General features: G+C 46.1%; 1 protein-coding gene across 3 annotated transcripts in view; it reads left to right on the top strand.

Moving 5' to 3' along the window:
* myo10 (myosin X) overlaps nt 1–24240 on the top strand; it is a 56112-nt gene that overhangs the window by 25730 nt on the left and 6142 nt on the right. For 2 of the 3 annotated variants that reach the window (XM_061798582.1, XM_061798580.1), the window contains exons 4-35: nt 2128–2315; nt 4744–4881; nt 6624–6748; nt 7155–7168; nt 7417–7501; nt 8136–8239; nt 8397–8526; nt 8598–8716; nt 9659–9805; nt 10041–10141; nt 10236–10302; nt 10388–10480; nt 11059–11127; nt 11197–11279; nt 11377–11485; nt 12332–12412; nt 14449–14573; nt 14694–14808; nt 15575–15681; nt 16363–16569; nt 17937–17976; nt 18797–19723; nt 19958–20078; nt 20539–20782; nt 20890–20985; nt 21504–21597; nt 21693–21748; nt 21830–21972; nt 22704–22904; nt 22967–23124; nt 23581–23704; nt 23777–24074. In XM_061798582.1, the coding sequence (XP_061654566.1) occupies nt 2128–2315; nt 4744–4881; nt 6624–6748; nt 7155–7168; nt 7417–7501; nt 8136–8239; nt 8397–8526; nt 8598–8716; nt 9659–9805; nt 10041–10141; nt 10236–10302; nt 10388–10480; nt 11059–11127; nt 11197–11279; nt 11377–11485; nt 12332–12412; nt 14449–14573; nt 14694–14808; nt 15575–15681; nt 16363–16569; nt 17937–17976; nt 18797–19723; nt 19958–20078; nt 20539–20782; nt 20890–20985; nt 21504–21597; nt 21693–21748; nt 21830–21972; nt 22704–22904; nt 22967–23124; nt 23581–23704; nt 23777–24074 (4709 nt within the window). Of the gene's footprint in view, nt 1–2127; nt 2316–4743; nt 4882–6623; nt 6749–7154; nt 7169–7416; nt 7502–8135; nt 8240–8396; nt 8527–8597; nt 8717–9658; nt 9806–10040; nt 10142–10235; nt 10303–10387; nt 10481–11058; nt 11128–11196; nt 11280–11376; nt 11486–12331; nt 12413–14448; nt 14574–14693; nt 14809–15574; nt 15682–16362; nt 16570–17936; nt 17977–18796; nt 19724–19957; nt 20079–20538; nt 20783–20889; nt 20986–21503; nt 21598–21692; nt 21749–21829; nt 21973–22703; nt 22905–22966; nt 23125–23580; nt 23705–23776; nt 24075–24240 lie in introns of those variants that run through there. The other variant, XM_061798583.1, reaches the window with a different exon arrangement.

Raw genomic sequence — 24240 nt, 5'->3', positions numbered from 1 at the left:
CAAGTGTGTCATTTGAACCCCATTTTTCATGTTTCCAATTGAACTATTGTGTGTTTGTCGAAGCATGTCTGTGGAATGACGCCGTTTGACATTATTAAAAGTGAGACTCTGAGAGGCCACCTTTAATCACATTAACCAATAGGGGGCCTCGTGAAGACAGTCACAGCCAATTAACTCGCAGCCGGGGCATTGCTGTGGAAACTGTTACCAGGCGAAGGAGAGGAGGGCGGGCGGGTGGTCAGGGGAGTCTAATTGAGTCCAAATGTTTGCAATTCTTCAACTTAAGTGGAGATGTTGACTATTTTTCTTTTCTTTTGGTGCCCCAAGATATTTTTTTATTTTTAGATTCTTCACTGCAGCAAGCGGCGAACCTTCTGGAACATTTCTCTTCTAGTTAATTCCACATTCTCGCATTCCATGTGATGGTCGCGAGCAAATGGAAAGCAAATGTGCGTCGTCAACGTTGTCGTCAACCGTTCACACGCTGCTGTTGGCGATTAATCCGTTTTATAGATTACGTTACGTTTGGGGCTGGCCAATTTTTACCCACTTGACTGTGGTTAAAAGTTTGTCATGCACAGTAGCTCCTCTACAATGCTAATTATATTTTGTCAATAAATGTTTTTTTTTTAAATCAAAATCTTCTCATTCTTCATCTTATTCTTCCTTTTCTTGTTCTTCTTTGTGTTCTGTGTTGTTTCTTGTTCTTCTCGTTCTTTCCATTCTTCCCTTGTTGTTCTTCTCCGTCTTCTTCTTGTGTGTTTGAGTTTGCGCAGCCGCTGACGAAAGCGTGGAAGCAAATTGTGGGTTTGGAGCAGGGAAAGGTGGTCAGAGACGCTGATGATGAAGGTTTAATGTTTCCCCAACATCGTCTTTCTTCACTGGAGCCTGACGGGAACTTTGGAGTATTTTTGGAAGCACGCTCACACACGAATGTGTCTTCACGTCATTTGTGTTTGTCTCCTTTTGCTTTGTATGCTGTCAAATTTTCATTTCAACAAATTTTACTTGCCACGCACTTCACTTGAAAATGTAAACTTTTGTGTTTTTAGACTTTTTTTTTTTAGCATGGCAATGATGTTTGTAAAGCTAAAAACATGAACTTTGTCTTGTTAACATCTCAAAATGCAAGTTTAAAAAAAGGACAACGCTAAACCAGAACACGACCAGAACAACAATGATGGAGAACGGCGCTCTTGTCGTCGTGTGTTCGGTTTTTTTGCAACGCTACAAACATTACGCCACACAATACACGTTTGGATCAATAAGAGCTGCGACATCGCCAACTAGTGGCCTGGCATATACATGACACTGTTTTCTGTCCTTTTTGCAGCTCTCTGCATGAATCTTTGAAAAGTTCAAACTAGAGGTGCAACGATGACTCGATTAATTGACAACTAATCGATTATCAAATTCATTGATCGACAACTAATTCATTATCAAATTCATTGACAACTATTTGATAATCGATTCATTGTTTGGAGCTCTTATTTAACTTGAAATTGTCCTCGGAATTTCCGCCTCTCAACAATAAATCTCCGATTTCTGTTTGTGGATTTTCTACACTGTCAATTTGAAATAATGGCCGTGTTTTTTAATAAAGAGATGGAAATTAAAATATATATTTTTTAATCCAATTTAATTCGGCACACTAATCGATTATCAAAATAATGATGAGTTGCAGCTCGAGTTTATTTACAAACATATCCAATACATTCACATGCCTTGCAGTACATATGTTACTTAATGTTGCTGGATCAATAAGAGCTGTGACATTGCCAACTAGTGGCCTGGCATGCACATTACACTAGTTTCACTCCTTTTTGCAGCAATTTAAACAAACATTCGAAGAGTTGAAATGCAAAAGCCATTTTTGTGAATTAAGTCAAATGAGTTTTTATTTCTGGTTCCAGTTCCATGCTCTTTAGTTTTTATTTTGGATATTTTAAGTGAATAATTATAATGAGGCTAATTTTGAAAAAGCAATAAAACCTTTATGAAAAGTTCTATCAGTGAGGTCTTTGATTTCATTTCGTCACAACACCAGACAAGCGGCGAGCTCGTGATGACGTAAAAAGGTTTTAAAAACAAAAATATTGACAAGTGATTTCAATTTTTTGCCCCCAGACGTATATCGGGTCCATCCTGGCGGCGGTGAACCCGTACCAGCCGCTGGCCGGCTTGTACGAGCGAGCCGCCGTGGAACTGTACAGTCGCCACCACCTGGGCCAGATCCCGCCGCACATCTTCGCCGTGGCCAACGAGTGCTACCGCGCGCTGTGGAGGAGGCCGCGCAACACCTGCGTGCTCATCAGGTGGGAATCGCGCCGATGCTTCTTCCTCTACCGCCTCCGCAACCATGACATCGGGATTTCGACTGGACTTTTTAGGAACTATCTAAGGCCACCAAGTTAAAATCCCTTTATCGGGTTTAGGGAGAAATGACTGATGAGTGAATGATTGAATTTTGTTGAGATACAAAGTTCTAAACTTATGAGAACAAAGTCAAAATTGTTGGTGATGTTATGAATCAGTCATATTTTTCCAAGATAAAGTCAAACTTTAACAAGGGAAGACGGACATATTTTAACAGGTAAATTTAAAAGTACAGGAAAATTCCGTCGTGTCATATACACTTAGTGTACCTTGTTGTCAGCTCGGTTCCTTCTGCACCGAAGCTTTACAGCGATGCTTTTTGAGCAAAACAAGCTTTCACAAATGTGTCAAAGCAAACGATTTTCACTCGTTTTTGTCTCAAAAAGATCCCATCCCCCGACATCTTTCCACATGGCTCCCGTGGAGTTTTACAACATTTCTTAGACACTTGAAGCGTTGACGAGAGTTCATAGATCTGTTTTTCTGCCGGCACCTAAAAAAACATTTCCGTTAACGAACTGTTTGACGGAAATGTCAAGTTGCGGCGGACGATCGTCGCCCGGTCAGGTGCGAAAGTCCCGCCGTGGCCTGACGTGTTTTTAGCGTGTTGCTTTTGTTGTTTAAATGTCAGCGAGAACTTTGCCAAGCGAGGCTTGCCTCGGGCGCGCGTCGCCACGGCAACCACGCTGCACTTTAATGAGCGCACTTTTTCATCATGTCACACGCACCAAACGTGGCGTCACATCACGTCTGTGCGCTGACCTTTTACTTTGGGGAATGCTCCCAAAGTCTGTCGGCCACCTTGCAGGGTTTTTTTATTTTTGGAACTCTTTTCGAGTGTTCACTTGTGCTTAAAATGTTGAAAGTTTCATGTCCTTAAACTTCCACGTGCACTACATGCATCGCCTTCCCGTTCTTCCTAAAAAATCATTTTTAAAAAACGTATGCTAAGACGTTAAATGCGCTTCAAGAGAAAACAGCCCACACTTCAGCATTGCAATTCGATCTGACAAAGGAAATATAGTTGTTGTCTACAAATATTATATTGGAATGTTTTTCTTGTACTATTCAGATTTTTGTTTTTTCCTCAAATTTTCATTGCTACTTCTCATAGAGTATTTCAAATGCTCTATTAGTGGAGTTTGGTTGTGTTTGGTTTGTTTAAGTTTAGTATTGTTGACTTCAGTTTAATTGAGTTTAGTTTTAACTTTAGTTCAGTGTAGTTTAGTTTTGAAGTGGTTGACTTTAGTTTATTTTCAATGTTCTTATTTCTTTTCTTTTTTTTTTTTATCGATTTTTCTTTTCCTGATCCTTTTATATTCATTGGCTTTATTTTCATTTACTTGAGTTTATTTTAGTTTACTTTCGTAGAGTTTAGATGAGCTTAGTTTTTGAGTTGAGTTTGAGTTTTGTTTACTTGAGATGAGTTTAGTTTACCTTACTTTTGAAGTTGTGTCTTTTTTTTCTTGATTTTCTTGATGATTTAATTTTGCATTGGCGCATGAATGTGTGTGTGTGAGTGGGTGAATGTGAGGCTTTGTAAAGCGCTTTGGGCACTCTGACGGTGGCGATAACGAGCTATATAAGTGCTGTCCATTTACCATTGACCATTTTTTTCTTTTAGTTTCATTTAGTTTAGTTTACTTGAGCTTAATTTAGTCTACATGAGTTGAGTTTAGCTTAGTTGAGCATAGTTGAGTTTGCATTAACTGATGTTCGTTGGATTCGGTTTAGCTTAGTTTGGAATTGGCGGCACGGCGACCGACCAGTTAGCACATCTGCCTCGAAGTTCGGAGGTTGCGGGTTCAAATCCGGCCTGGCCTGTGTGGAGTTTGCATGTTCTCCCCTGTGCCTGCGTGGCTTTTCTCCGGGTACTCCGCTTTTCTCCCACATCCCAAAAACATGCGTGCTATGTTAATTGACGACTCTAAATTGCCCGTAGGTGTGAATGTGAGTGCCAGTGGTTGTTTGTTTCTATGTGCCCTGCGATTGGCTGGCGACCATTTCAGGGTGTACCCCGCTTCTCGCCCGGAGTCAGCTGGGACGGGCACCGGTTCGGAAAATGGATGGATGGCTAGTTTTGAAGTTGAGTTTTGTTAGCCAGCCCTGCTTTAGGATTTTGTCCGCTGTGTTTGTCTCCATCTAGTGAAGAAAGATAGTACTGTCTCATCACCTCCTTAAAAGACTTTTTTCCAGCAGTTAATCAGCAAGGTAGGTAGGTAGAGCAGAATTTTTCACAAATGTAATATTTCTTAATAATGTACGTCGTGTCCAACCATGTCGTAAGCATATGGACCACAATTTGAAGGAGGCATAGACAAGCGTGTTCCTCAATGTTTGTTTGTTTTTCTCCTCGTTGTTGGTTAGCGGCGAGAGTGGCGCCGGGAAGACGGAAAGCACCAAACTGATCCTGAAGTTCCTGTCGGCCATGAGCCAACATTCTCTGGAAGTGTCGTGCACGGAGAGGACGTCGTCGCATGTGGAGGAGGCGCTACTTGAGAGCGGGTCACTATTCTCTTCTCTATTTTATATCCAGTACTGCTTATTATTATTCATTCAAGTGAGAAAATAATGCAGCCCTATGGGGGGCACACGCCAGTGCAAACTGTAGGCCGGTCCCAAGCCCGGATAAATGCAGAGGGTTGCGTCAGGAAGGGCATCCGGCTTCAAACTTTGCCAAACAAATATGAGCGTTCGTCCAAAGAATTCCATACCGGATCGGTCGTGGCGCGGGTTAACGACGTCCGCCACCGGCGCCTTCGTTAACCTGCAGGGCGCCGGTGGAAATTCAACTACTGTGGGTCGAAGTCAAAGAAGACGAAGAAGAAGAGGTGGAAAGCGGGTTCTTTGGCAGAGAGAGAAGAGGAAAGCACAGAGCCTAGAACTGAATGTGGGGACTTTGAATGTTGGGACTATGACAGGAAAATCTCGGGGGTTGGTTGACATGATGATTAGGAGAAAGGTTGATATATTGTGTGTCCAGGAGACCAGGTGGAAAGGCAGTAAGGCGAGAAGTTTAAGGGCAGGGTTGAAATTATTTGACCATGGTGTAGATGGGAAGAGAAATGGAGTCTGAGTTATTTTAGAAGAAGAGTTGGCTAAGAATGTCTTGGAGGTGAAAGCAGTATCAGATCGAGTGATGAGGCTCAAACCTGAAATAGTTATGGGAAAGAGTAGTGGAGGCTAGACTCAGGACACAAGTGAGTATTTGCGAGCAACAGTATGGTTTCATGCCTAGAAAGAGTACCACACATGCATTATTTCTGTACAGCTACATTGTGTCTTTGTAGATCGAGAGAAAGCCTATGACAGAGTACCCAGAGAGGAACTGTGGTACTGCATGCGGAAGTCTGGAGTGGCAGAGAAGTATGTTAGAATAATACAGGACATGTACGAGGGCAGCAGAACAGCGGTGAGGTGTGCTGTAGGTGGAGGTGGGACTGCATCAGGGATCAGCCCTGAGCCCCTTCCTGTTTGCAGTGGTGATGGATAGGCTGACAGATGAGGTTAGACTGGAATCCCCGTGGACCGTGATGTTTGCTGATGACATTGTGATCTGCAGGGAAAGCAGGGAGCAGGTGGAGGAACAGTTGGAAAGATGGAGGCATGCACTGGAAAGCAGAGGAATGAAGATTAGCCGGAAGTAAAACAGAATATAAGTGCATGAATGAGAGTGGTGGTGGGGGAAGAGTGAGGCTACAGGGAGAAGAGATGGCAAGGGTGGAGGACTTGAAATACTCGGGGTCAACCGTCCAGAGCAATGGGGAGTGTGGCCAGGAAGTGAAGAAACAGGTCCAAGCAGGTTGGAACGGGTGGAGGAAGGTGTCAGACAGGGGCACTGAAGAGACAACAGGAAGCAGAGCTGGAGGTGGCGGAAATGAAGATGTTGAGGTTCGCTCTCGGAGTGACCAGGTTGGATCAAATTAGAAACGAGCTCATCGGAGGGACGGCCGAGGTTAGATGTTTTGGAGACAAAGTTCGAGAGAGCAGACTTGGATGGTTTGGACACGTTCAGAGGAGAAATAGTGAGGATATTGGTAGAAGGACGATGAGGATGGAGCTGCCAGGCAAGAGCGCTAGAGGAAGAGCAAAGAGAAGGTTGATGGATGTCGTGAGGGCAGTTGGTGTTGGAGAGGAGGATGCAGGAGATAGGCTCTCATGGAAAAGGAGGACGCGCTGTGGCGACCCCGAAAGATTCGAGTGAGAAAATGTTTATGATTAAAGAGTTGCCTTTTTTTCTCCCTCAGCCCCATCATGGAGGCGTTCGGTAACGCCAAAACGGTGTACAACAACAACTCCAGCCGCTTCGGAAAGTTCGTGCAGCTGCATTTCAACCAGAAGGGAAACATCCAGGGAGGGCGCATCGTCGACTGTATCCTCATTTTACAACTGCCAAACAGGAAGTGCTGACCCAGCTAACGCTAATGCTAATGAAACGCTTAGTCCATGTACTGGCGATGTTGACTGGCTATTGGTCCTGATTTTGAAGACATGGTCAACAAAATGACATTTTGTCTTATGATACGAAGGCCAAATGAATTTCTCTGTTTAACGAGAGTTCTTGAAGTTAGCAGGTCAGCTTGCTAACGGCTAGTAGCAGCGACACAATAATGAGTTTGTCAACTGTTGTTGACATGAGTTTTGTTTTGTTTATTGCGCAACTCGCTTAGTGACCTATGAGCGAATGTCTTCCAGTGTTGTTTGTGTTTGCATGTAGATTGTGAAAATGTCAATGTGACTCTTTTATGGACCTTGACTGAAACTTCTTCTGACGCCAGACCTCCTCGAGAAGGTGAGATTCTTTGATCTTTTATTGTTCAAACCATCAAGTCCAGTCATCAAACTAATCACGGATATATTTATTTGCTTTATGCACTTTTTCCCTGAGAATAAAAGTCAGGAATTGATTTGTGATGACTTTGTTGTCATTGTATAAACCAAAAACGTGCGAGCAATGTCAATGTCTCGGTAACCAGACAAACAAAGGCTTTGTCTGGACCACGATGTTTGAGTGTGCCGTTATTCCGTTCTTCGTTGCAGAACCGAGTCGTCCGACAGAACGAAGGCGAGAGGAACTATCACATCTTCTACGCGCTGTTGGCCGGCACCGACAACCAGCAGAGGGGTCGGTCAACTCACATGTTAACATAGGATTGAGTCTTACCCAATTCAGGTTTTACAATAGCTTTAAAATGAGTCATATTAATAATAATAATAATAATAATGCGGCACAGTGGACGTGCGGTTAGCACAGCTGCCTCACAATTCTGAGGTTGCTTCGCCTCTGTGGCGTTTGCATGTTCTCCCCATGCCTGTGTGGCTTTTCTCCGGGTACTCCGGTTTGCTCCCGCACCCCAAAAACAAGCGCGGTAGCTTAGTTGAAGACTCCAAATTGGCCGAAGGTGAGAAGAATGCGCTCGCGGCACAAAGCAGAACATCGACGACTCGTAAGGAGAAAAGCTTGTAAATCAAGGTATTGCGTAATTCCGTCGCTGGCGTTTGGCGGAATCCTCCTCGCGTCGCCAACAACGTCACTTTTCAGGGAACCCAAAAATCATCGACGAGAGGAAGCCATTTTCAACCATTTCGATCGGTCGATAATTTGCCCAAATGACACACTCCCGTGGGGACGGACCCATCGTATCTGTTTGTGAGAAAATATGGAATTGAGCACATTTGGATGGCGGCGATATTTGATGATTCTTCCGCGATCCAAAGTGATGCGTGAGGCGCTGAAGTTCGTTTGCGTTGTGTCGCAGAGTCTTTGGGTCTGAGCCCGTCTTCCGCTTTTAACTACTTGACCCGCTGCAGCGGCCCCACCGACAACACGATCAACGACAAAAGCACTTTTCAAGATGTTCTGGTAAGCTCGCGCTGCAGCAAAAACATTTCTATTTCTGTCGTCTCGAATGTTCCATACACCTCAAATGTATCATTCGGAGTTTCTCTCACACTCAAAGTCTTTACAGCTCAGATTTTGCATATTTCCTTCTTACGTAACGTCCATTGTGTTTTCCCAGAATGCCATGCGGACAATGCAGTTCACGGAGGAGAACGTCGGCGAAATCCTGCGCCTCCTGGCGGGAATTCTGCACGCCGGCAACATCGAGTTCATGACGGCCGGCGGGGCGCAAATCACGTCCAAGTCTGGTGGGTTTCCGCAACCTCGATCCTTTCGATTATTTGTAAGCCGTTGCTGAGCGCTGGCGTTCGATTGACAGCTCTGAGTCGGACGGCGGAGCTTCTGGGCCTGAACCCGGATCAGCTGGCCGAGGTTCTGACCCACAGGTCCATGATCCTCAGGGGCGAGGAGATCTCCACCCCGCTCACGGTGGAGCAGGTCAGTGCGCAATCGGGTCAGAAGAAGAAGACAAAATCATTTCGAGCACCTTTCGAGGGACCCGAGGACACGTAAAGATAACTCGGGAACAATTTCAACGTATGCGCTGGAGAATGAAAGTAGGGCCGGGCGATATGGACTTCGAATGTTGCACCCACAGAAATAATAGAAATACTTTTTTTTCCTTCGCAGTAGAAGGTGTGGCATACGAACCGAGCTTTGCCGTAAACAGCGAAAATCTGCGACTCATTGATGCCCTCCATCCCAAAAGCTTCCTAATAACCTATAAGTGCCACAAGGTGGCGCCGTAGCACTACTTGTTGTGGCATCTTTGGGCATTTGAAAAAAAAAATGGTGAAACAGCCAACTCTTTTGACAAACAGAGGATAGGTGAAAAGAAATGCTTCCTCTTGGAAGAAAATGCACTTTTTGTCAAAACAAACACAATCCTTCATGAGTTCATATTTCAAATGTTCAGCAACTGAACATCATAAAATGAGCTGTCAAACCGCTTGGCTTTTCTGTTGCTTGATTCTTTTCTCGCGTCGAGTATTTTTATTTTTTTTAGTGCGTGTGTGACTTGGAAGCACCGACCTCGGGTCAAAGGTTTCCAGCATGTGGATAAATGACGGACTGCCTTTGCGTGACGTACCAAAGATTCACGATTGCCTTCCGCTGGGTTCCCTTCTTGTCATACGCAAAACAAAGTGGAAATGACTCGGCTCATTACGAAATTAAAGTCACTTTTAGTTGCTTTTCCAAAAAAGTCGCCAGAATGGTCAGACAAGTGGTGAAATTTGGCGACCAAATGGCTACGTCGGCAACACTTGACAGCTTCTGTAAACTCGCAGCGAATAAAAATGTGTTAAAGAAATCCTCACCCTGCCAAACGAAGGGACGAACTGGACCAAGTCAAGAGGTTGAGTTTGCGTTTCCTTGCAGGCGGTGGACTCCAGAGACTCCATGGCCATGGCGCTTTATTCGCAATGTTTCAACTGGATCATCCGCAAAGTCAACGGTCGCATCCGAGGGAAAGACGACTTCAAGTCCATCAGCATCCTCGACATCTTTGGCTTTGAAAACTTTCAGGTGCGCTGGCACGCTGGACACGGACGGACGGACACACACACAGACAGATACCTTATTCAATTGTCAAATCGGCAATATTCACACTCGTTTTAAGTTTGAATCGTGTCTCTACTGTTCATAACAAAGTACAAAAAGCAGCATTGAGGAGAGCATTGAACGACATTTCAATGTAATTTAAGCTAAGCAAGAAGAAACCAGAAGATGTGTTTTGCTTTTCTGTTTTTGTGTGTTGCAGGTGAACCACTTTGAGCAGTTCAACATCAACTATGCAAACGAGAAGCTTCAGGAATATTTCAACAAGCACATTTTCTCCCTGGAGCAGCTCGAGTACAACAAGTAAGAGGTTTTTGTTGTTGTTGTTGTTGGTGGTTTTTTGGAGCAGACAATTAGCAACATGCTAAGCTAGTCCTGACCCTCGACCTTCCCGCAGGGAAGGTCTGGTGTGGGCCAACATCGACTGGATGGACAACGGCGAGTGTTTGGACTTGATAGAGAAGGTGAGCGCTTTTCATGACGAAAGACGTGACGTGACGTGGCTGCCGCCAGAGGAGGATGCTGATTTTCCGGGATGCGTTTCCATAGAAACTGGGCCTGCTGGCTCTGATGAACGAGGAGAGTCACTTCCCCAAAGCCACCGACGGCACCCTGCTGGAGAAACTGCACAGTCAGCACTCGGTAGCGCCACTTCCAAACACACTCGTCGCATGTATGCTGGACAGACTCATTGCTGTCGTAAATGGCATATTTTTTTTTAATGTGGGATAAACATCATATTTGAAAAGAAAACACAACATGCATGAAAATGCTTGTCATGTAGAAAACAACATATAATATATGTCATATGGAAGACCACATAATAAATACATATGAATGTAATGAATTGGATTTAAAACGCACAACATATATTTTGTAAGTTTCAGGTAAAAACCTTACAACAATTTCATCAGCCAATATTAGTCCTTTTCAAATTGGCAAAAAATGTTTTTACACATTACAACATAAGACAAAGAAAATGACATGAAAACAAACAAAAAATGGCAAAAAAGATTTTTCTCTCTGTTGTAAAGTGAAACGAATATGACAGGACAAATTGTTGTAAAACAATCAAATTCTTCATTGAGAAAAAGAAGTTATTTGATTCATTATGTTTTTTTCTTTATGACAATAAATGTCATAAAGAAAAAACACTGCTAACATAATTTATGTGTCATAAATATCAAGTATGTCATCAAAGAATTAGTTTTGTGTTTCAGAAAAATCCATTTTACGTGAAGCCCCGCGTTGCCGTTCACTACTTTGGAGTGAAACACTACGCGGGAGAGGTAACGTCATATCATCATCGTCGTCATCATAACCAAGAAGAATTCATAATGGCCGATGTCGGCGTGCAGGTGGTGTACGACGTCCGGGGAACGCTGGAGAAGAACAGAGACACTTTCAGAGACGACGTCCTCAACATGCTCAGGGACAGCCGGTCCGTCCAACTCGAACATCCAAACGGCCAAATGATTTGATTTGATTTGATTTGATTCGATTCTTGATGATCATTTGCGGTTATTGGCCACGGTCAGGTTGGATTTCGTCTACGACCTTTTTGAACTCGTGCTGAGTCGCAACAAGCAGGACACGCTCAAGGGCAGCTGCAAGCACCGAAGACCAACGGTCAGCTCGCACTTCAAGGTCGGTCGCACACACACACACACACACACACACACACACACACACTGTACACGCCATTAAAAGCAAAAAATCAACCCTCCCGGTGATTCCAGGTCAAATCACCCCAGAAAATGTATATTTCTTTTATCTGCCAATATTACAGGCTAAAACTTCATTTTAAATGTCTTCCTTAACCTCTCGTTGTATCCTGAGTCGAATTGACACTGGAAAAATGTACTTTCTTTCAGGTACAAATTGTTTGGGATAAAGCTTATGTTTTTTTTCTTTTTTTTTTTAGGCTTCTACATTTTTAAAAATATATTACTTGAAATGAACCCTTCTGTTGTATTGTGTGTAAATAGACCCAGAAAAATTCTCGGATAAAACATCTGCAAGCCTGATTTTTTTTTTGTCTCTCTTTCGCTTGGCGTCGGGCGGAATCCTCGCATGTCGCACACCCTCACTTTTCAGGGAATTGAAAAAGTGGAGCCGTCGACATCGCGTCATCGTCGAGGAGATCGATATCGATATGAAATTGACCAAATGTAGACATAGGAGGCTTCCGCCCAGTGACAGTAATTCATACATTATCTACACGCGCACAACCACTGAGACTCAATTTAAAAATAGTTTCCAAACTGCCAACACACATTTGTGTGATGGGAGTCCAAAAACAATAAATACACTTTAAAGTGTAAGTAGGAACAAACATCATTCAAAGTCGTACTGTAGTCACGTTGAAGAAAACGTTTTGAAAACAGCAAATATAGGCTTTAAAAAAACAGGCTGTAAACACACACGCACACACGCACGCACACATGCACACACGTCACCAATTCTCGACTGTTGTGTTGCGTTGTGTTTCAGGACTCGTTGCACTCGCTGATGGCAACGCTCAGCACATCCAACCCTTTCTTCATACGATGCATCAAACCAAACACACACAAGGTGAGTCTGGAAGACACACACGCGCGCACAACCGGGAGAAAGATTTCCTGTTTAAGATGCAGCGTCGTAGTTCCTCTCAGTCAGGTTAGCGCTTCGCTTTCTAGCCTCAGCGCTTGACGCGATGCGGCCCGACGCGAGCGTAGCGAGCCGGCTCTGAAAAAAGGATCGTCGGCGGGCTCGTCGCCCCACACGAAGCGATAGAGCGAAAAAAAACGGAAAGGTTTTGTATCAGGTTTTGAAGCTCCACGTATAACATATTGTTACGTTATATGTCCTATTGACTCAGCATCTTTTTGCACAATTGTCAAAACAAAAAAAAGAAGAAGAATTGCACCGGTATTACCAGATAACTCGCAACCCTTTATTGCTCAGGGACTGTTTTTTTTTTTTTTTTTTATCAACGTCTTTCCGTCTCCGGAGCGTTCTCTGTCAATTGACTTTCTGTTGTCGCACTCGAGCGGCTCCGACTGCCGGAGACAAATTCCTCGTGTGTTTTTTGGACATGCTTGGCGAATAAAGATGATTCGGATGAAAGAATTGAATTCAAATTTCAACATATATTGCAAATATAATACAATAATAGAATCAAATGTGTCACTTTTGGCACAATATAGGCCATGGGTGTCAAACTCAAGGCCCGGGGGCCAGATTTGACCCGCCACATCATTTTACGAGAACCGCGAAAGCAAATCATGCTCGTCAACTTCCTTGATTCTGTTCCCAAATTCCAAACTGTCATCATCATAAACAATAATGTTTTTCTGTTACCAAACAACCTTAAACGATACGTGAACAAACTATTATCCTTGTCTTCTGATTTCAAAACGAAAAAATAAATAAATAATCAATAATCAATAAAAATAGCCTGTTTTTCAATTTTGTGCCTAAAATGTAAATGCTGTGTTTTTCAATTTCTGTTGTTGTTGTCATTTTAGAATGAATTCACAGCAATGGCGCTTTTTGTGAGCGATAACTGTTAAAAACGAGTATTTGTGCCGCATACCGAGGAAGAGGAGAAGAAGCGAGGATGCGCGCTTTCCTGACAGCGCCCGTCTTTGTGCGTCTGCCGTATGCAAATGAGCGTTATGCTAATGAGCCCGCGTGCTTCTTAAAGGCACACATGAAGGCACAGTGGAGACCTGTGAGAATCAAAGCAGCCTCTCATTGGGCGACCCCAGCAAAGGGGCCGCCCTCTCTTCTCCACTCCATAATGGCGCCGCCGACGGAATGTGACGTGACGCACGTTTAAAAGTCTCCTCGATATGCAACATCAATAATAATAATAACTGGACTGAATGTTTTGACGGAAAAAGCTTCATTGAAATGATATTTTTTCGAGAGGGACAGAGTGGACAAGGGGACTGAGGTGAAAACCACAGCAAAACAATAGTGAGACAGTCTTGATATTTGAACATAAGTGACATTAGAACAGTAATTCGTAGATTGGGGGTGGGCGGTGAAGACTTGCAATAACTAAGCAAGAGAACCAGATAAGAGAGGACACAGAAGGACAGGACAGGATGTGGGAAAATGAGCAAGGCAGTGTTACTGGCGAGTGGCGCGGTGGATGAACACGATATCACGTGCACGTTAGTCAATTGGTGTACGGAGTTGCTGTGCCGGCGCATCGAGGGGGGGGGGCCCGACCGAGGGGACGCCACCGACCACCCAGGAAGGTCCCAAGCCTCCTCATTTGTCTTCCTTTTAATCAACGTGACAAGCCAAGCCCTTCGTGGCCTAATCTTTATCTTCGACTCCAAAATTATGCTGATCTCAAATCCAAAGCGATGCAAGGCCGCCATCTACAGGCGTCCGTTAGACATTACAGTGGTTTCAAACCTGAATTTCACAGACAAGCTGGGTGAGACCTTCTTCTGGCTTACCCGTTGCAATCTTAACTTTGCGGGAACACTTCGACGAGCTTCCGACTGGAGATGCGACCACCCAAAAGTGTCTGGAGAACAACACCCTAATGCTCCATCCATCCCAAACCGTCGACATGCATCACAAGTAACATGAGCCGTTTGATGGCGCAGATGCCTGACCGCTTCGACCCGGCCGTGGTTCTGAACCAGCTGAGGTATTCTGGCATACTGGAGACGGTCAAGATCCGACGCGCCGGCTTTCCCATCCGGAGACCGTTCCAGGAGTTCTGCTGCCGGTGGGTGTCCACCCCCCTCGCCCCAACAACACCCTCACCTACCCCCGCCCCCACTCGCGTCCCGTCCGTACCACTCAGACCGGCCCTCGACAGAACCTTTTTTCTCTTGTCCTTCCCCAGATACAAAGTTCTGATGCGTGACGTACTGACGGCGGACGACGACAGGGGGCGCTGCGCGGAGCTGCTGCGACGCTTCGACAACAGCGCCACCCGGTGGCAGATGGGGAAAACCAAGGTGGGTCACGTCGGCTTTTTTTTAATCAGAATCAGAATCGTCTTTATTTAGTTTGTCAAAAACACAGAAGGAATTTTTTCTCTGGTAGTTGGAGCTACTCTAGTACGGCAACCGACAGCCATTTGTCAGAAAATACTTTTCAGACATAAAAACAGAGTACGGAGACTAACGAAAAACACAAAAACATAGACAGTACCAGAGAGCACGTAACCGAGGCGACCGCACGGTTATGCGCAGTGAACACCTGCCGTTGGCGGCGCGTTGGGAACGAAAAGCAAAAATCCACAAGTAATTGGCCTGAAGATTAACAGATGCCAGAAGATGGTGGCAAAACACCACAGGAAGCTCCTCAACTGACTTCAACGTAGTTTTTCTTCCCGTGTGCATCCGAAGAGGATTGACCCCGCGAGGCGCCCCTCGGGCCCTCAACACATCAGTGAGCGAATGAACGGGTGACCCGTGTCGCTAAATGACTCGAGTGTTGTTGTAACCACGGCAACAAAAGGATTGAAGGTGTCGAGAAACAAGGCACCCTTCCTTTAAGCGTGTGTGTGTGTGTGTGTTCTCCTTTAAAGCTTCTACACTTAGAGACCTCACTGGACACTTCATTCAGTTCCCAATTTGTATTTATTTAATGGGCAAAAAAATGGCGTTTGCCTGTCCTGTGTCCAGGACACGTTGACATCATCCAACCCGCAGCGGCAAGTTGTTGTGCAAACGAATAGCCAATTATAAGAAATGTGGAAGATGTGCTTTTGCTCCTCAGGTGTTCCTCAGGGAATGTCTCGAGCATCGTCTGGAGAAGCAGCGCGACGTGGAGGTGCTGGGAGCCGCCATGATCATCCGGGCGCACGTCAGCGGCTACGTCGCCAGGTAGGCGAGCCCGCCTCATCGGGCGTGTTTGGACTCTTTTTTTTTCAAATCTCTCAGTATTCTTAAAGTGCTTCTTGTGTCTCTTGTCTACCAAAGGCTTAACATTGACATAAGTACTGCGAAGGTACCTGAAAGATCGACTTCGGTACACTAACAAAATACAGTGAGCCTTGCCTGCCACAATCGGCGAGTAATCGACTCTCCCAGAAACATTTAGAATTGCCGATAGAGTAGGGCCCGAGCGATATGGATTATTTTCAGGCCGATGCTGTTAGGCGGAATGAAATTCCGATAACCAATTAATCGCCCAAAAAAGATATAATATTCTAATATAATGTATCATATAAATGCTGAAACTTACTAAAAAACGTGGTGGTGGTGTTGTTTGGAATGTTGTCATTTGTGTCAAATTTATATTTAAAAAAATCCAAATCAGCAAAAAAATGGCTGATTTTGATTATATTAAAAGGGTTAATATCGGCCAATTAAATTAGGCGGCAAATTAATTGGTCGGGTCCTACTGCAGTTGCCACAAGATGGCGGAAAAGCACTACCTGAAGCTCCTGAACTCACTTCAAAATAGTTTGCTGGCACCAAATAACGAGAGGGTTCAAATCTGCGAATGTTCAGAGAAAGGAAGTATTTGTACTCGTTGAGTCCTTTTGCCACGCGTGTGCGCAGGAAGCAGTACCGGAGGCTGCTGCGCTGCGTGCTGCTCATCCAGAAGAACTTCCGCGCTTTTTACTGGCGCAGGAAGTTCCTGCTGCTGCGCCGGGCGGCGCTCACGCTGCAGACGCGCCTGCGAGGACAGCTAGCGCGTCGCGCGGTCGCGTGCATGCTCCACAAGAGGAGGGAGGAGGAGGAAGAGGAGCAGCGAAGGAGGAACAGGTTGGTTGCCAACACCGTTTTTCTTTTTGTTGCTGGCAAATCGCGCCGCAAGAAACGACCTCCAAATACAATTGATGACTTTTTTTCTTCACAAAAATCCAATTTCTGATTTTTTTTCTGTGCTTATGAAAAAAATCAAATAACAATTACAAGTTTTGCGCTTTGTTTTTTTCTCCCCTTCTGGGATTTGCCTTATATCTTCCTGCTTAAAAAAAAAATAAAAAAAATTAAAAAAAAAGAAATCCACTAAATTTCTTCCCGGCAATAATTTTTATAATTTTCCACAGAAACATTCAAAATAAATATTTGTCCTATCGGGAGAAATGAGAAAATTATCATGTAAAAGTCTTTCCTTCAGTCAAAACATGTATGTAAACATGAATTAACTAGGGCTGCAACTAACAATCGTTTTAATAATTGATTAACCTGTCGATTATTTTTTTCGATTAACCGATGAATCGATAAAAACATTTTTTATTTTCCATCCCTTGATTGAAAAACAGAACATTAAATTGACAGTGCAGAAAATGCACGAAGATAAATCGATTCTGATGCAGATCGCGGTTTGGTCCGCAACAACCGTCAGAAAATCGGCAAACATGTTGATCATCGTTTTCCAAAGTCCAAGCAGATGTTTGCAAATGTGTTATTTGGAAAAATCGCAAAGCTTATCAGCGACAGAAATTGGAGAATATTTCCTCTTGAGGGGCTGAAATTGTGTTGGAGAATTTGAAGGGTCTCTAAACGATTAATTGATGATCAAGATCATTTGCAATTAATTTGATAATCAATTAGTTGATTAACTGTTGCACCGCTAAAATGTAACACCATAAAATAAGACGTCGAATTGCATGAATGGGCGTTGGGCTGAACGTTCGTATGTCCAAATATGGTCAGTATCAGATTTTTTCACAAAAGGATACTATTGGTCAGTCCCCACATGGCTTTTTTGATTGACTTATTTTGACCAATTATAGACCAATGTAAAGTATTTAAAGTTTTGCTCTTTGCTCTTTTTGACAATGCAATGTTAATTGCTCAACGTACTTTTTTTTTTTTTTTTTTGAGGAGGTGCGACGCCACAAAAAATGTCTCTCGTCAGCTCTCTCACGCAATTTTCTCTTTTGTAGAATTTGTACAAGTGAGGCAAGGTGACCCTAGCTAAATATTGGTGCCATGGAAACACCCACTTCGGGGCAAACGTTTCCAACCTGTGACGTAACGTAGAAATGGCCCCCGTGTTTTGTAACCTAGCTCTTCTTTGTTGGCAGCTGTGTTGTTAGTGTAAGCAGTGCACATCAGCAAGGAAGCCACGATTTAAAAAAAAAAAAAATCAATGATCTGATGTTTGTGTTTGGTATTCACAGAGAGAGACGCCGGCAGGAAGAGGAACAGCTCGCTGAGGAGGTAACAAAATACACCCAACTGGGGCCGGGGGGCAAACAGCCAAACTTGGTCAATACTGTGGCCCCCTGCTATTCGCGGGGGGGGCCAGGCCTGACCCCAAAGAGCCAAAATCCAAGCAAAACGTATATTTGATCAAAATGAGAGTGTCTTTGTACAACGGAGTCAAAAACCAAATAAAATGGCTCATCGGAAAGCAGTCATTGGTATTTGATGCTCTTTCTATAACGTCTTAAGACGCTACAAGGTGCCACCAAAAGCCCTGACTAAGTCGAATTGTTGAAGTGATGCATCTCCACTGAGAGACTACAATTGGCCACGATATAATCCTCTATTATAATATAATTACACGGCTGCATGGAAAGGGACGGTACACAGAAGCGACATATTTGACGCTCGATGAGCTAATGTAGCTTCTGATTGTCAATGTAACTTAGCCTTCTAATCATTCGGAAATGCTGGAGGAAGCGGCTAATATTTTGGTTGAATTTCCCCGCTCGTTGTTTTGATTGTCCTCATGCTTCCGCGAAGGGGCCTGGACTTTGCACGCCTATAAAAGTCGAGCATCAGACCGTGACCCGCAACCTGTCTGTGGCGATTCTTGAGCGTTGGCCTTTTGTTGATCCGCAACAACGCATGGAGCTATTTCAAAAGACCAAAGGACATAGGAAAGTACTGGAAAAAGTTCCTGTGATGGGAAACGTGCAATGGTCATCCTTAGTTGATGAATTTAGGATATTTTCGGCTAACATTCTTTTGAAACACCGTCAACATCAGACGTTGCCTGCTGGACTTTGTCTTGACACGTTCTTGTGATCTTCAGGCGTCCAGGAGGCGCAAGGAGCAGCGTCGAGCCAAAGACCCGGCGGCTCTCCTTCCGGTTCAGCCTCAGCTGGCCCAAGACGACGATTCGGCGCCGCCTGACGGCTTGAAGAATTCAGCACAGACCTCGGACGACTTTTCGGAGACATTTGAGGCGTCCTCGAGCACCTCGGACGAGTCTTCGGCTAAAGAGGACGACGAAGCCGTCCGACCTCAGGAGGCGTCCCAGGTTGAGGAGATCCTGCGTCTGGAGCGGGAGATCCAGTGGCTTCAGATGAAGAAGGAGCGCCAGGAGCTGTCCCTGACGGAGGCGTCGCTGCTGCGCCTTCAGGAGCTGCGCGACCAGGAGCTCGCGCGTCTGGAGGACGAGGCCTGCGAGGCGGCGCAGAACTTCCTGCGCTCGCTCAACTTCGACGAGATCGACGAGTGCGTCAGGAACATCGAGAGCTCGCTGAGCGTGGACGACGAGAAGGAGGACGGGCGGCGGCCGGGCGCGGGCGACGAGGAGGAGGAAGCGGACGAGGGCTTCGGGGCGGACGACGAGGCGTTCAAGGACTCGCCCGACCCCAGCGAACACGGACACTCGGACGGCCAGCGCACCAGCGGCATCCGGACCAGCGACGACTCCTCCGAGGAGGACCCGTACGCCAACGACGCCGTTGTCCCGGCCCTGCCGCCCGCCGCCGTACTCCCACAGGCGCCGCCGCTCGCCGCCGGTCCGGCCGAGGCCCCTTGTGAGCTCATCCCCCCGGACGAGGACTCGGACTACGACCGCGACGACTACGACGAGGGCGCCGTCGCGTCCGGCGGCGGCGGGGCCTTCTCCGACCCTCACGGCGAGCAGCGGTCGCCCGACTACTGCGGCTCCTCTGGAACCTTCACCAGCTCCGGGGCGTACCGCTTCGGCTCGGAGGGGGCGCAGTCCTCGGTACGTAAACCTGTACGGGCAAATTTGTCTACAGCGCTACCTCGACTTAGAAACACCCCCAACTTAAGAGTTTTTTTAGTTACGAGCCAGCTTCGGATACGCCGCCGATCCAATGAAGTGAAAAATCAAATGGAGCGATTACGCAAGTGAAATGTGGGCGAGGAGAGCCACAGTGGCCGGTGCGCTCGGTGAGTTCAACGTAAGAAGTGTTCTGGTCCTTTGTGTGCGTTTCAGTTCGAGGACAGCGAGGACGACTTTGACAGATTGGACACGGACGACGAGCTGTCGTGCCGCCGAGATTCCGTCTACAGCTGCGTCACGCTGCCTTACTTCCACAGCTTCCTGCACATCAAAGGTCGCTCGAAGCTCACGTGCAAAACGAGATCGAAAAAAAGCGTTGCATTTCAAGGGAAACAAAATATGGGAGAAATATTTATTTTTTGGGAGAAAAAGGTGAATGGAAAAAAAAAAAAAGCCTGTCTTTAAAAGAAAGTTGCATATTTGCAAGAAAAAACGGTAAGGGATATATACATACAAATTTTGTATTTTTTGCGGGGGGGGGGGGGACAATTTTTACTATTTTCAAGAAATATCTTTTTTGAGAAACAAAGTTATAATTTTCGAGGCAAGCTGTAAATGGGAAAGAAGATGTTTTTTGACAAAAAATCAAATTTTTGATCCTTTTTTTTCTTTTTGAGAAAAACTGAGAAAAGGTTTCTTTCAAGGAAAAAAAAGAACACACATTTTCAAGAAACAAAGCAATTTTTTTGTCAAAGGTTTGAAAGGTTTTGTCTGTTGTGCGGCGCCCCCCTCAGGCGGCCTGCTGAACTCGTGGAAGCGGCGCTGGTGCGTGCTGAAGGACGAGACGTTCCTGTGGTTCCGCGCCAAGCAGGACGCGCTGAAGCAAGGCTGGCTGCACAAGAAGGGCGGCGGCTCGTCCACGCTGTCGCGCAGGAACTGGAAGCGCCGCTGGTTCGTCCTCCGCCACAGCAAACTCATGTACTTCGACAACGACGGCGAGGACAAACTCAAGGGAGCGCTGGACGTGCGCGCCGCCAAGTTAGTAAACCGCCCGAAAAAGCCGGACCCAAACCGAATGAACGTTCGACGTGAAGTCGCGACCCGGACCCGGAGGACTCAACTCGTCGTGGTCGTTGCCGTTGCAGGGAAGTGATCGACAACGCCGACAAGGAAAACGGCATCGACATCGTCATGCCCGAGAGAACGTACCACCTGGTGGCAGAGACGGCCGAGGACGCCAGGTCAGCGCGGGTTTGGGGCGGGTCCGCATTTCCGAGACCGCAGCGACCGCGACGATGACGATCATCTTGCCGATTATCGAGATGACAATCGTGACGATGAAAATACGGATTCATCCGTGCATGCCCCCCCCGCCCCCTTTTGTAAACTGTGCCAGGCGCAACCTTCGTCACAATTTCCAAAAGGAAAAGAAATATTTTGGAAGTTCACGTGCACTTGGCTTCTTCAATGTTTACACAGAACGGTCCTGTGTTAGACTTTTATCCTCCATATGCACACACGATGTTTTATTGCTCCCAAGTGTGCGGTGACATTCAACGCATCGTCAATAATCTTGAAAAACTCTCAACAGCTACTCGAATTATTTGCCTATTCCTACGTCTTCCTGAATCCGCATTGACAAAAATCGCAATGAAACTGAATCGTTCTGCACGATACTCCACCTGCCCTCGTGATGACGATGATGATGAACATCACGATGATCGTGACGATGATGACGATGTTGTTTCCCCGGCAACAGCGAGTGGTTCAGCGTGCTGAGTCAGGTGCACAACTCCACGGAGCAGGAAATCGGCGAGATGCACGACGAGCAGGCCAACCCGCAGAACGCCGTGGTGAGTGATGCATTGCGGGAACAAAACAAACCGTCATTGTTGTCGCGACCTTCCTTGAGCCGAGGAACACGCTTGCGCTCGTCGTCCTTGTTCAGGGGACGCTGGACGTGGGCACGATCGACTCGGCGTGCGCGTCGGACAATCCGGAGAGGTGAGGACGCGATCGGCCCGTCCGTCGCCCGCCGCTGGCGCTCGGCCGACGTCGCGCCGTTAACGCGTTCTCCTCGCGCAGGCCCGACTCCTTTGTCATCATCACGGCCAACCGAGTGCTGCACTGCAACGCCGACACGCCCGAGGAGATGCACCACTGGATCGCGCTGCTGCAGCGATGCAAGGGCGACGCCCGCGTCGACGGCCAGGAGTTCATCATACGAGGTACGCCGCGCGCGACGGCTGCGCGCAATTCGCAAACGGCGGCAAAAAAATCTGCTTTCAAGGAAAAAAGAAAATCTTGGATTCCCAAGAAGAAAATCAAAGAGAATATTCCGGGAAATCTTGTATATTTCTGAAATGACCATTTTGCTGGAAAATGTGTACATTTTCAAGAAAAAAGTGTTTTGCAGAAAGAAATATGTTATTCCCCAGAAATATTTCTTTCACTAAAAGGGGTAATTTTAAAGAACAAACTCTAATTTTAATTCTAAAATCTTTATTCTCACATTTTTTTAATTTACATTATTAACAAAACATTTTAGAGAAAAGTATTTTTCATGTTCAACAAAAAAGGTGTTTAAAGTTGTTTTGGTGGTATATTTTCAAGAAAAAAGAATTTGTTTTGTTTTGTTTTTTTTATTACAATTTTTTTTCAAGGAAATGTATTGTATTTTTAAGAAACAAACTTGTTTTTAGATGTTCTTTTTATGTTTTGGTGTTATATTTTCAAGAAAAGTACATTTTGAAGAAAAAAACTTCTTCCCTAAGGAATAAATAGAGCATTCTTGAGGGGAAAAAAAGCTGTGCAATTTTTTTTTTCTTTCTACAATTGTGAGAATGATGGACGAGTTGAAACTATTTCCATAAAAGCAGTGTGAATGCTAACTTCAAAGCCTGTTTTGTCTCTGAAGACTTGACGACATGACACCTGCATGTGCGCGCGTGTGTGTCAGGTTGGCTGCACAAGGAGGTGAAGAGCGGCGGCAGCGGCAAAACGCTGCCGCTGAAGCTGAAGAAGCGCTGGTTCCTGCTGACGCACAACTCGCTGGACTACTACAAGAGCTCAGAGCGCGGCGCCCTCAAGCTGGGCACGCTGGTGCTCAACAGTTTGTGCTCCGTGGCACCGCCCGACGACAGGGTCTTCAAAGACACCGGTGAGTGGCGCCGGCCGGCCGCCGTCGCGTCCGCGGGCTCGTGACGCCTTGGTGATTTTCAGGCTACTGGAACGTGATCGTGTACGGCCGCAAGCACTCGTGCCGCCTCTACTGCAAACTCCTGAACGAGGCCGCCCGCTGGGCCGCCGCCGTCCAGAACGTCATCCACGCCAAAGCGCCCGTCGACACGCCCACGCAGCGCCTCGTGCTACGCGTCAAGGTACGCCGTAACCAATCGTGTCTTGGTGCACGCGCAAGCTCGCGAGACGAGACGAGACGCCATGAATACGCCATCTTGCCGGGTGACCTCACTGCTCTTTAGGGGGAAACGGTTGGAGAGGGGAAGAAAACAATCTTGTCGAGAAAAAAGTTCTTTGACAAAAAGTTTCATATTTTTAAGGGCAGAAAATATTTTTGCTGAATTTTCTTGGAGGGGAAGATTTTCAAGATGATGTTTTAATCATTCCCCCCCCCCCCCAAAAAAAAAAAGTTGACCAAAAAAATATTTTTTTTTTTACAAAATAAATATTTTTTTAGTTACGTTTTTGAAGAAAACATTTTTTACTTTTCCAGAAAAATAGTTTGACATTTTCAAGAGAAAAAGTAAATTTTTTTAAGAGAGGAAGCTGTTCTTTTTTTTTTCCGGTCGGCTGATGTTGTGCATGCGCGTGTGCAGGAGAACAGTCTGAACTCGGAGGTGGTGGATCAGATCTACGAGCGGAACCCCATCCTGCGCTACAGCCGCCACCCGCTGCGCTCGCCGCTCCTGCCGCTGCCCTACGGAGACGTCCACCTCGCCGGTGCGTCCGTCCGTCCGTCCGTCGCCCGGCTCGCTCGCACGGCGTGACCTTTTTTTCGCCGCCGTCCTCCAGGGCAGAAGAGCGAGACGTACGGCGGCCTGCGGGAGGAGGCGCTGAAGGCCTTCGAGCGGCTGCGGCGGCTGGAGGGCGCGGACGACCCGGCGCCCGTCATCCAGGACGTCCTGCGTGCGGGCCACGAGCTGCGAGCCCTCCGGGACGAGCTCTACTGCCAGCTGGTCAAGCAGACCGTGCGCCCGCCTCGGCGCGACGGCCCGGGCGAGCTGGCCCGCTGGAGCACGCTGGCGTGCGCCGCCTGCGCCTTCCTGCCCACCAGGAGCGTCCTGGCGTACGTCAAACTCCACCTTAAGAGGTGCCCGCCTTTTTTTTTTTTTTCAGTCTCACTTTTCTACTTGTTTTCTAATTTCCAAATGTTTTACCACTGTTGCATTTTTCACTTTTTGAAATGTCTGAAGACTTTTTTTCACACTTTTTCTTCATCTTGATGTTTTCACCTGTGTCACATTCTCTGGTGTCCC

Source organism: Phyllopteryx taeniolatus, chromosome 14 (genome assembly GCF_024500385.1).
Source record: "Phyllopteryx taeniolatus isolate TA_2022b chromosome 14, UOR_Ptae_1.2, whole genome shotgun sequence".
Classification (NCBI taxonomy): Eukaryota; Metazoa; Chordata; class Actinopteri; order Syngnathiformes; family Syngnathidae; genus Phyllopteryx; species Phyllopteryx taeniolatus.
This window is presented reverse-complemented; position numbering and strand designations above follow the sequence as displayed.